Source organism: Limanda limanda, chromosome 23, assembly GCF_963576545.1.
Source record: "Limanda limanda chromosome 23, fLimLim1.1, whole genome shotgun sequence".
Lineage (NCBI taxonomy): Eukaryota > Metazoa > Chordata > Actinopteri > Pleuronectiformes > Pleuronectidae > Limanda > Limanda limanda.
The window spans coordinates 1,322,144-1,334,664 of record NC_083658.1 but is presented as its reverse complement, the minus strand read 5'-3'; the positions used below and the strand labels follow the sequence as shown (position 1 = coordinate 1,334,664).

General features: G+C 47.2%; 2 protein-coding genes across 2 annotated transcripts; both read left to right on the top strand.

The window, feature by feature from the left end:
- Positions 1–2,506: 2,506 nt before the first annotated feature.
- On the top strand, positions 2,507–7,772 carry LOC132996939 (tripartite motif-containing protein 16-like; the record flags this gene model as incomplete). Its single annotated transcript, XM_061067309.1, has 3 exons — positions 2,507–3,229; positions 5,036–5,191; positions 7,665–7,772. Coding segments are annotated over 3 exons (987 nt in total), but the record flags the coding sequence as incomplete, so codon positions are not given.
- A 371-nt stretch (positions 7,773–8,143) lies between these two features.
- LOC132996665 (receptor activity-modifying protein 1-like) lies at positions 8,144–10,748 on the top strand. The gene is made up of 3 exons (XM_061066996.1): positions 8,144–8,204; positions 9,749–9,887; positions 10,493–10,748. The coding sequence occupies exons 1-3, from the start codon at positions 8,144–8,146 to the stop codon at positions 10,746–10,748; spliced, it is 456 nt and encodes a 151-aa protein (XP_060922979.1).
- Positions 10,749–12,521: the final 1,773 nt, after the last annotated feature.

The window sequence follows — 12,521 nt, the reverse complement described above, 5'->3', positions numbered from 1 at the left end:
TTGGACCTATTTCTGCACTCGAAGAAACCAGCAAGCAACACACACACACACACACACACACGTAGACACAGACACACACAGAGAAAGAGACAAGGCCACGCCTCCTCCCTGCTCATTACTAACAAAGGGGGTCGGGTCAGACACGAGCTCCAAACACAACGCAGCACAAAGACACAAACATGAATTAAAACATGGATTTAAAGAAGTGAACCGGGTAATTTTATTTGTAAAGGTGCAGACAGAATATGAGCTGATGTAATACCTGCTCTTTAATAACGATTCAGCCTTCGTTTGAGCTGAATGAGAACAGATCACTCTGCCCTGAAAAAGACAAATGTGAAACTTTCTCTAAAGAAAAGCTCCAGTATAAATATCATGTTCTTATTTAATCATGATTTGAATCATTCCTGTTTAGTTGACGAATTCCTGATTGATTGATTCACTTTTTTTGCAATTAACTGGATTATTTTAAAGAAAAAACATTTATCTTACAAAACATTTGTACAAACCAGCACAAGGACTTCACCAGATTTCATAAGAAGGGTCTTAAATTTGAAATGTGCAATCGGAATAGATTTAAAAACTGTAAATGAGTCCCAGCGGCTTGGGGAGCAACTTGATGAATTCATTGGTTGTGATGTAATATGTAGAAGTGGCAGAGCGTTGGTTTCTCCGGTTTCCAGCTGGTTCCTCCGGTGGTGGCAGCACGTGGATGTGGCAGCACGTGGCGGTGGCAGCACGTGGATGTGGCAGCACGTGGCGGTGGCAGCACGTGGATGTGGCAGCACGTGGATGTGGCAGCACGTGGATGTGGCAGCACGTGATGGTGGCAGCACGTGGATGTGGCAGCACGTGGATGTGGCAGCACGTGGATGTGGCAGCACGTGATGGTGGCAGCACGTGGCGGTGGCAGCACGCGGCAGTGGCAGCGTCCCTGTGCTGGTCTGCAGGAGCGTCTCCTCCGGTCGGGCCCTGGACTCCCTGCAGGGCCGAGTTGAGCCGAGGCAGCGAGCGAAGCAGCAGCTTTATGATTCGCTCCACGTCCATCTGATTCCCGGCCACTCACAGATCAATAGCAGTCTTTGAGCAAAGCAGAGCTCCTATTGTGGCTGGTTCACCGGGGCCAGAGCTCCGGCCGGCGTTGATGCAGCTAAACCATGACGGATTCCTCTCCGCCCGGCCCTTCCATTAGTCACTTAATGGGAATTTAATGCACTTCAATGTACCTGCAGCCAAATAGAAAGAAAGCGGCGGCTGTGTCCCCCCCCCCCCACCTCTGCAGGTGATGACTCACAGTGGATATTAGATCTCCACAGTCAGCGAGACCAACATGTATCAGAGCCTCGGTCTCTTTGTGAGGAGAAGCTGCGCTAAATTGGAATCAGGCCACCGAGGGCACTTGTGTGCTGCCGTCGGGTTTACGGCTTAGTGGATGGATCGTTCCTTTTACTGAGGAGGAGGTGGAGCGGGAACTGTGTGTGTGTGTGTGTGTGTGTGTGTGTGTCTGTGTGTGTGTGTGTGTGTCTGTGTGTGTGTCTGTGTGTGTGTGTGTGTGTGTTCTCCTCTCAGTCATGCATCATGTCCTCCTCTGCTCCCAAACAAGAACGAGGGATTCACCGCGCTGAGAATCAACTTTGTATTATATTAGAAAGTATACAGTTATTATTAACTCTATATGAAGATGGACGACATGACAGCTCCCACGCGGCGTCCCAAACGCCCCCTGCTGGCTGGCTGCAGGATAGGTCGTACTCGCCCCCTCCTCCTTGTTAGCAGATGGGACACGGACCAAACTAAAAAGTTCACATTCAACACTTTTGAACCAAACCTGCTTCCTGTCACTAGGGCCCGAGCGCCGAACAGCAGGAGACAGTGGGAGGCCCTATTGAAATAGTAATAATTATTATTTTAATTTCTTTTCAGGCAAATGAATTGGCTTTTTGAGGGCTTTACCATAATTCTGGAGTCATTTTGAATGGGCGTGGCAAGGTGGCTCAACGGCGCCCCCCGAGCCCCCAGGATACACGTGTGTTTTCATGTGTTTTGACTTGTGTTTTTCATTTGTGAAGCCCTTTGTAAGTTGGTTTTTATTCCATTGAAAAGATTTGTTAACTTTTCTGGAAACTTTGAAGAATGTGAATCTTACAACCTGAGCTGTTGTGAGCTGAATGTGACCTGCAACTTATGCACTTTGAAATGTGATAACACAGATAAAAACTCACAACTATCTCCTCCCAGTCAGGACATGTCTGTGTCTCCTCCCTTCACAGGTGTGTCAGTGTAAGAACCAGTGAACAACAAGCTGTGAACTGTGGTAGATGATTCACAGCAGGGAGTGAACGAGAGGGTGAGGAGCAGAGATCTGTATCTGTTCAGAGGAAGTGAATCTGTTCTTCAGTCTCTGGCAGCAGCTGAAATGGCGCAGCAAGAAAATCTACTGGACAGAGAAAGATTCTCCTGTTCGATCTGTCTGGATCTAGAGAGCTGGCAGAGAGAGCTCGGGCTGAGGAGACAAACAATCCAGCAGAGAGTCCAGGACACAGAGAAAGACCTGAAGCTGCTTCAACAGGAGGAGGAGGCCCTCAATGGCTCTGCTGATAAAGCAGTGGAGGACAGTGAGGAGATCTTCACTGAGCTGATCCGTCTGCTGGAGAAAAGAAGCTCTGATGTGGAGCAGCAGATCAGATCCCAGCAGGAAACTGAAGTGAGTCGAGTCAAAGAGCTTCAGGAGAGACTGGAGCAGGAGATCACTGAGCTGAAGAGGAAAGACCATGAACTGAAGCAGCTCTCAGACACAGAGGATCACAACCAGTTTCTACACAGCTACCCCTCACTGTCACCACTCAGTGAATCTACACACTCATCCAGCTTCAGGATCCGTCCTCTGAGGAACTTTGAGGACGTGACAGCAGCTGTATCACAGGTCAGAGGTCAACTACAGGACATTCTGAGTGAGACAGAGACACAGATTTTACAGATTGTGTCTCAAGTGGATGTTTTACTGCGACAACCAGAGCCAGAGACCAGAGCTGACTTCTTAAGATATTCACAGGAAATCACACTGGATCCAAACACAGTATACAGACGTGTGTTATTATCTGAGGGAAACAGACAAGTAACATGTAGGAGTGAAGGTCAGCCTTATTCTGATTACTCAGGGAGATTCCCTGATTGGTGTCAGGTCCTGAGTAGAGAGAGTCTGACTGGACGTTGTTACTGGGAGGTGGAGGTGGGGATGGAGATGCATACCTTGGGGGGGGATATGGAAGGAGCTGGGGTAGCAGTCACATACAAGAATATCAGAAGAGCAGGAGACTCATTTGGATTCAATGATAAATCTTGGATGTTACATTGTTATGGAAACAGTTATGCATTTTATTACAACAGCATCAAGACTCCAGTGTCAGGTCCTTGGTCTTCCAGAGTAGGAGTGTACCTGGATCACAGTGCAGGTGTTCTGTCCTTCTACAGCGTCTCTGGCACCATGACTCTCCTCCACAGAGTCCAGACCACATTCACTCAGCCTCTCTATGCTGGAGTTAGGGTTTATGATGATGGATACACCACTGAGTTCTGTAAACTCAAATAGACACGAGTCATTAAAAGCAGTGATTAAGATTCTGTGTGTTAATCTTTAACTTCTTTTATCTCCATGTTTGTTGATCAAAGTTCGTCGTGGTGACCTTTCTGCTCCGCACAGAGATCAGCTGTCAATCAAACACTGACCTTCCTTTATCACACATATTTAGTTCTCACTTTGTAAAGACAGAAATCTATAATTACACTGACATGAATGTGTTTGAAAGAACTGATGTTGCTGTTGTTTTCTAAATCAAAGTAGAAATCAGGTTGTGTGATGTTTCAGAACCTGTGTTGATCCTGATCCTCATCAATGAGCTGATTATTTGTTCTTCTCTTCTCCACATGTGTTATGGGATGTTTGGTCACATTGTAAATGTGGAACCTGGTTTGTTTTTATCACGGCTCATCTCTGTAAAGTGTGAATCCACACGTCTTCATTGTATTTACATATTTAGTGAACGGGCATATTGATCTGCTGCTGCGTAGGTTTCTGTTCTTTTTGATTTTCCTGATCTGAACTAAGTTCCATTGGAGAGTGTCCTGATCTGAGGGTTTGTTCTCTCATCACATGTGTTTCTAATCCATATCTATATTCATTTAAATCTCTTAAACATGTATAAAGCAATACAAATCTAATGTGTGAAGAAGCTGAAAGTTGAAATAAAGAATAAATCCAGTCGGTTCTTTTGTCTTCATTCCAGGATCTCATTCAAAGCTGAAGGAGACAAAGTGAAACTCCTGAGAGAGAAGAACTGAGGCAGTTTCCTCCTGAAACTCCACAAACCTCAGTTCTCATGTTCAGTTTCTGTCTTTGCAGCTTTTCTGCACTAAAACAGCTTCATCGCAGAGAAATGAGCAAAGTTTTCTTCCACTCGCTGATTTTCAAACCCCAGATCTTGTTTGTGATCTCAGTGGATGAAGAGAGTTTGTCACACAGATTTAAAGAAGTGGAGAAATAACAGTTTGGTGAAGTTTCAGAGTGAAGACGTGGAGTTGAGTCCTGACCCACAAGCCACATGTTGGAGATATTGTGATGTTGTGGACTTAAGGTCGTTCCGTTTATCGTACTGTTGATGCTCATGAGGATGAAACTTCCCAACGAGTTTGTCGTGTTGCTTCAGTGTTTCACGTCGTATCTCTCGGACATGAACGTGAGTTGATTGACTTAATCAACCTGCCAAGATTCAGACGCAGAGTATTGCTGAATCGGTTATGTTCCTTTTCTCCCATGAAGCCACAGCAGAAAACATCTCTCGGGTGTTTGTGTTGTGTCTTCAGGACCTTTAGGACCTAAAGGTGAAAGAAGGGGAATGAAACCTGGTTTGCAAACAAACATTTTCCTCCTTAAAAGTCTAAATAAATCCGGAATGCGTGTTTCAGATGAGTAGATACTGTATTTGTCCTGAATGTGCCGAGTTACTCACTCGCTAACAAACTCCCCTCATCTCAAAAGTCTGATAACATGATTTGGAGGCGGCACACGATTCCATTCGCCTTCTCCTCCTCCTTCCCCCCCGCCGTGCTGAGGTTCTCGCCCTGCCGCAGGGAAGCCGGCTCAGACACTCGGGCTAACCGCCGGCTAATAGCCAGAACTACCTGGATCCCCTGTGTGAGTTTGGAAACACGCTGAGCGCGACTCATCGTTCAAAATCACATCAGTCCTGAAAACCTCACAGAGGAGGAAGAGGAGGAAGAGGACGAAGAGGAGGAAGAGGAGGAAGAAAGCATCAGACGCTGTTTACGTGATGAAGTCGATGTTGAATTAGACGACGACTCAGAGCAAAAGTGTTTCGGTCTGAACAGAGTCTGATGAGAGGACTTGAGAGAAGAAACACACACATGTCAACACACACTCATCAACACACACATCAACATCCATTCATCATTAATTCATCCATTTATCCATCATCCATCTATACATCCACCGGTCTGTGGAATGAACCGTAAACATGGAAGGATTTTAGAAGAACGGAGAGTTTTTGAAATTAAAAAACTCTCCCCATCTCCCCATCTCCTCCATGTCTCCCTCTATCCCTCCTCTCCTCCATGTCTCCCTCCATCCCTCCTCTCCTCTCCTCTCCTCCATGTCTCCCTCCATCCCTCCTTTCCTCCATGTCTCCTCTCCTCTCCCCACCTCCTCCATGTCTCCTCTCCTTTCCTCCATGTCTCCCCATCTCCTCCATTACTCCCTCCATCCCTCCTCTCCTCCCTGTCTCCCTCCATCTCTCCTCTCCTCCTCTTCTCCTTTAAACCTCCTGAAGCCCACATGGAAGCTGACAGTGGTTATTTCTCATCACACGCTGACACTTTTATGTGTCACAAGCGTTCGATGCACATCGGACAGATGTGTGCAGGGTCATCGTGACCCAGCACCTCGGGGGGGGGGGGGGGGTTCCCGGCCGTCCCAGGACCTGTCAATAGGTCATGTTTTATACTCGGAGTGTGTTTGTGGGTTCCAGCCCCCGGAACCCCGAGAGGCAGAGGGAACCGGACCTGCATGCTTCCCCCCCCATGATGTTCCAGCTGAATGCACAGAACCACAGAGGGAGGGTCCTAACAGCAAACTGCTCCTGGAAGAGCCGATAAAGCAGGGACGGAACTTATCAGCGGCGTAAACTGAAGAAGTGTAAAGGATGCAAATGTCGTCCCGTGGAGACTGGACTCGGCCTCAGAGTCTGGCAGACAGAACTCCTCCTGATCCAAGTGTTGAGCTTCACAAACACTGTTTACTTTCCGCTCTGCGCTCAAACCAGCGGACACTTTTAAAATCTTTACTGGTATCCAACGCACTGTGAGAGCTGAGAGCGAGATCTCTGCAAGGGGAGTCGAGCCGAGGAAGTCATTAGATCGAATAAGGCTTCGGTCGTGGGGAAGCGTTTAATCTCACGCTGAATGCAAAGCAGGAAGAAGGGAGGAGGAGTTTCAACAGAAAACGTTTGATAACTCGTCATTTGATTCAAACCAGACTGATCCGACACATGAGCAGGAAGTGGACGCTAGTCATCCATCTTCCATCCCAGTTCCCTGAGCTGTCCTACTGGTCCACGCAGCGTCAGACACATTCAGCCGTCGGAACCCGAGCTTCAGAGGGAAGTGGAGTTCGTTAAGAGTTAATTGAAAAAAGCATCTGAACGTTTACAGGTTTCAGGAAGTGAAGAGAGTCGCAGCTTCTGTTGTGATCGACATCTGCTTCCTGCCTCAGACTGTGGGACCTCTGAGGAGCAACAGGCCTCAGCTCCTCCTCCTCCTCCTCCTCCTCTTCCTCCTCCTCCTCCTCCTCCTTCTCCTCCTCCTCCTCCTCCTCCTCCTCCTCCTCCTCCTGTGTGTTTCTTGTGCACGGCGGCCGGACGTCTCGGGTCAGAACAGAATCCTGATTTCAACTTCTCCCTGTTTTTAAAGGGAGAGAGAGAGAGAGAGCTTCCTGGGGGGGGGGGTCTGAGTGAGAAGAATGGGTGAGGAGAGGTGAGGAGAGGGGGTGGGGGGGGGGGTCCACACAATCAGAGCAGAGCCTGGTTTTAATGAGGAGCCTGTTTATTAAGTCCACTCAGGGAGGCTGAGCAAGTGCTTAGCATTTGCTCACTAATTAGGAAGCTAAACAGTCCCTGCTGCTGAGGGCCAGGGGGGGGGGGGGGGGGGTATGGCTGTGCAGGCAGGGAGGTTGTTTGGGGTGGGGGGGCAGTTTGGGTAAATAATTAGTTTGAATTTTCAGAAACAGACATTTTCACAGTGGAAGAAGAAGAAGAGAATCACTGCACAGCATCAAGCAGGCGAGTGACAGGAACTGTGTCCAGCAACCTGATGCAAGGGCTCCACCTAGTGGCTGTAAGAGAGAACTGTGTGTGTCTGTGTGTGTGTGTTCAAAACAATCCATTACAAACAACACATCCTGAATGAGTGACGTGTGGAGTGGAGGCTCGTTGAAGAGTTTCATTAAACTCTGGTAACGAGTGTGATGTTCTGTCTCCGGCTCTGAGGGACTGGAGCTCATGAAGGTTCCAGATCTGAACTGGTTCTGGATCCTGATCTGGAGACTGGGGCTCATGAAGGTTCCAGGTCTGAACTGGATCTGGATCCTGATCTAGAGACTGGAGCTCATGAAGGTTCCAGGTCTGAACTGGATCTGGATCCTGATCCAGAGACTGGAGCTCATGAAGGTTCCAGGTCTGAACTGGTTCTGGATCCTGATCTAGAGACTGGAGCTTTGAGAATCAAGTTTCCAGGAGAATTTTAATAGTTCCTCTGATCACATTGTGTAAACTCGTCCTCGTACATGTTGATATTTATATACAACGTGTGTGTTTATGATCCACAAGCTTCATTCTAACTGCACTATTTTGGTGTGTGACTTTGTTGTGTCCCTGTGAGCAGCAGCAGCAGCAGGACCAGAGGATCGGGTGTCAGAGGACACAGGGGGGAGGTCAGGGGGGGGGGGGGGGCAGCTTTCCCAGAACCTGCAGCTCGAGCTGGAACAGGCAGCATGGAGCGGTGGATCCACGGGCAGTGAGCTGAGCGCTGGACGTGGTGGAGCTGGTGTTGGTGGAGCTGGTGTTGGTGGAGCAGCATGGCTCCGGGGCACGGGACCCTCCTCACAGCGGGGGGGCTGCTGCTGCTGCTGATGGCTGGTGAGTGTCCGCTGGGTTCACAGTGAACTGTACATCTTGTTTCAATATGAGAAATATGAAGTGTGTGCGTGTGAAGTGTTATTGTTCTATCCTTTTGTTTTATTCACTATTATTTATGTATCAGTATCTTATTTTATATATTATAGGAGGGTTTAAAAGATTGTGTTTGTGTAATTTCTGATGTTGTTTGTGTTGTTTTTCTTCTTTTGCTACTAAAGCTGTTCAATGCACTAATATGCACAAACACACTGTAAACATATTATTTCACAATTAAAACTTCATGAATATGTCCAAAGTAAATTGACTCAAAAGTTCCACACTAGTTTAATCTAAAGAAACTCGTTTTATTTTATGATTTGCATGTGAAATCTTAAATGTTAACGCAGTAACGTGATTTAAACTTAAAAGAGATAGTACAAGAAGTGTGAAGCTGTACTTTCCTGCAGTATTTGAGTAAAAGTACTCAGTGGATGTTCAGCAGGTTGTGAAACGAGCTTGGATCCTGCACAGAAACATGTTGAAGTCACTAAATGATTCCCTGGACTCGGTGTGATCAGAGGACGACACGAGGACAAGCTGGTTTTAAAAAGAGAAGAAAATCTCTCTTTACTTTTTGATGAGCTTTACTTTGGCTCCGAGGGGAAGAGGAGAAGAGGAGAAGGTGAGAACTTCTCTGAGCAGCACAGCAGCAGCTGCCTAAACATGACACTGACACTGTGAAAACATCATTAGAGTTTTAAATCCATAAATATCACCAGAGAGAATTAACCTCTCCTGCTGGGTGGAAGTTTGTTTCCTGAACAAAAAAACCTGAAGGTCTTGAGTCCTGCTTTTTATTTTCCTGGACGGTGGAACGTGAACGTCAGATTGTCCACAAGCCAACGAACAGAGGACAGGTGACCCTTCTCCTCTGAGGTTCACCAGACTTCACCAACTCGTCCCTTACATTTAACCCCTCATGTCAGCACACTCCGTGGGTTCGAGCACAGTGAACACAACAGGCCCAGGTTGTGGGACGCCCGCTTGTCTCCATGTTCACAGGCTGACTACACGTCTGAAGTGAACAAATAGGATCAGGAACTCGGACGGTGAAATCAATATTTTCTCAGGGAAGGTTCGGGCGTAATGAGGAGGAATCGCTCCTGCACACGACCACAACAACACAATAACTCAGATTATGTAGAAATAACTGAGCAGATAAATAACCTCTGCACAGGTCTGTTAGATCTCTGAGATCTGGACAATGAAGCACAAAGAAAATGTAATCGAATAAATTAAGATAATATCAACATAAGGTCAAGTAAAGTAGAGTAAAGTCAAATAAATATAACAATAAAATACAATTCTAAAGTTGCATTCTTTCTACTGTGCTCATCTCAAAATGTTCCTGTACAAAATGAAATTAAAGATTATTAAACTGATTTGTTCTAACTTGTGTTGCCTTGCAGTTGCAGCGTTTTGCCACCAGGAGGCAATAAAACTGCTTCTTTCATCGTCACATTTATGAACGTGTTTTTTCCTCCTTCCTCTCGTTTCCTCTCCAGTTCTCGTCGTCCCGTCGGTGTCCGGCTGCAACCGAGGTTTCTACGAGTGGATGATCAATGATTTGTGTTTCACCAAGTTCGAGTTGGACATGGGAGGAGTGGAGCGGAGCCGCTGGTGCAGCTGGCCCGACACCACGGAGTGAGTCCCGGCAAAAAACGTTTATTAAACACACAAAATACTAAATCATCAGAAACAATCAAAAACAAACACAACCATCTGAATCTGCTCGTTATCGCAAATCAGCTTTTCAACATATGAGGAGTTTACTTCGGTGTTATAATTGAAAACATGTCAAATATGAAAATACTTCATATATAAGCAGGGGTACGTCAAGTCGCAGCAATGCATTCTGGGTGTTGTTTTGATCCATTATTAAAAATACCTTCATACAATAAACCGTCATGAATGCACCTTTCATGAAGGGGCTTGAACAGTGTGAGCCTCCGGACCACTCGCCCGCTCGGCCCCCGGCAACGCACACAAACACATGCAGCGGCCATCTGGAGACACAACCCCTCCCACTGTGGCGCTGCCATGTCGGAATGCGTCTCCCTTTCCCCGGCACGCCGCCACAGAGCCGTTATATTTAGCCGCGTTAATCTCCGGTAACTCTACACCGAGGGGACGTCTCCAGGCTGAGACCACAGAGCAAACCAGCTCCACACATTCACCCTGAGAGGCTTCTTGACTCCATTTTGAATTCTCTGTAATGTGAATCCACTTTGCTGTGTCGCCCCCTGCAGGATGTACGAGGCGCTGACCAACTGCAGCTACCAGGTGGCGCTGAGGATGGATTGCTATTGGCCCAATCAGGTGGTCGACCGCTTCTTCGTGCGCGTCCATCAGATCTACTTCCTGGACTGCGCCCTCACCGGCCGACTCCTGCACGACCCCCCCGTCGCTATCCTCGGGCCCTTCATCGGCGTGCCCGTCCTGGTCACGCTGCTCATGACCGCCCTGGTGGTGTGGAGGAGTAAACGCACCGAGGGGGTGCTGTGAGGCCCTGAGGCTCCGCTGGACTCGCGTGTGAGGTTGTGTTGTTGTTGTGTGTTTGTGCGCCGGTCAGAGACAAAGTGAAGAAGCTGTTTGAGATTCCGTGGCGTTGGAGGAGGAGGAGGTGCGTTCATCAACACCTGCTCCCGGGGCCCGGAACAATCTGTGAGCACATAAATAAGGAGGTGGGGAGAAGAGGAGGAGGAGGAGGAGGAGGCCTGGAGGTGACAGCAGTGACACAGATGATTGAGGAGGAACCAGGAGAACCAGAGGAGAAGGAGCTCAGGCTCGTTTATCACCGAGAAGAACAACAAACACCATCCTGGTTTTATTCTCGTCTCATCCACCGCTTCTCAAACCGATAGAATCAACCAGATGTTCCCTGGACCACATCTGTATCCCTGAGGAGTTCTGACGGCTGAGTTGTGTCATGTTCTTCTGCAGAAATCAACAATATCTGAAGTGACGGTGTTTAAAATGTTCTGTTCTGCTCATGAGCTGATTTAAAGAAATATAAGTTTTAAAGACTGTAGGACAGAGCTCCCTCTAGTGGTCACTACCTGTTACAGTTCATCTCGATTTTTAAATGTTAGTGTTTAGTTTTTAGTTCTTAAATCACGTTGCATCGAAATATCTTTGTGGATTCATGAATGGAGCCCCGACATCGCACTTTTCTTTTTATTAAAGCTTTTAAAAAATTGTTGTTGTCCTCTTCTTTTTCTTCCTCCTCATCCTCGTCCTCCTCTTTCTACCCATCTTCACCTTCTTTCTCCTCGTCCTCGTCCTCCCTCTTTTCTTCTGCTGCTTCTTCTTCGTCGTCGTCCTAGTCTTCTTCTTCCTCCTCATCCTCCTCTTCTTCTTCCTCCTCCCATATTTATTTTTTCTCTTCCTTCTCCTCCTCCTCCTACTCTTCCTCTTCTTCCTTTGACCTCTTCTTCTTCCTCCTCATTCTCCTCCTCCTTTTTTTCTTCCTTGTCGTCGTCCTTGTCTTCTTCTTCGTCTTCCTCCCCTTCCTCCTTCTCCCCCTCTTCACCCTCTTCCTTCTCCTCCTTCTGTACTTTTTCGTCTTCATCATCCTCTTCTATTAATTAATTGGGCTAATGTCTAAATTACAATTTAAATGAACTGAAATGTTTTTAAATAGTTGTGGGGACACAGGTCAAACTCTACCTACACACACACACACATTCTCTCTGTCACACACACACACAAACACACTCTCTCTCTGTCACACACACACACAAAGAGAAGAGGTGTGTGTAAATCTTCCCAAACTGATGGTAATTAAATACAATGTCATACTTTTTTTTATCCATGTAAAAGTTATGGCTCAGCACTTCCCTCCATATATTCTGCTTGCCGGGCGTTTCTGTCCCGTCACCGGCCGGGGAATTAATGGCGTCTATATTATCAAAGCTGTAAAAAACCTTCGCCAGTTAAGCTTAGTCAAGCAATGTTTGGCTTTTCTGATTAATGTCCGAGACTGTGGCAGCATTCAAAGACGACTTTCAGCAGTTTCTGATGGTGATAAATGAATTTCTGGGGCAGATTAGCAGCCGTGAGATCAGCGGCAGGTGAGAGCTCGAGGCCGGAGGAGGAAGATTAGAGCTGAGGAGAAGCTGGAGGTCACGTCGTTCACACTGTGGAGGCTCCTTCAGAGAAACCTCTCCATCAGGCCACTAGCTCCACCTTCAAAGATCCAAACAACAGGGAGCCAATCCTACATCCCCCAGAATGCATCATTGTTCCCTTCAGAGCCTTGGACACATACACTATATA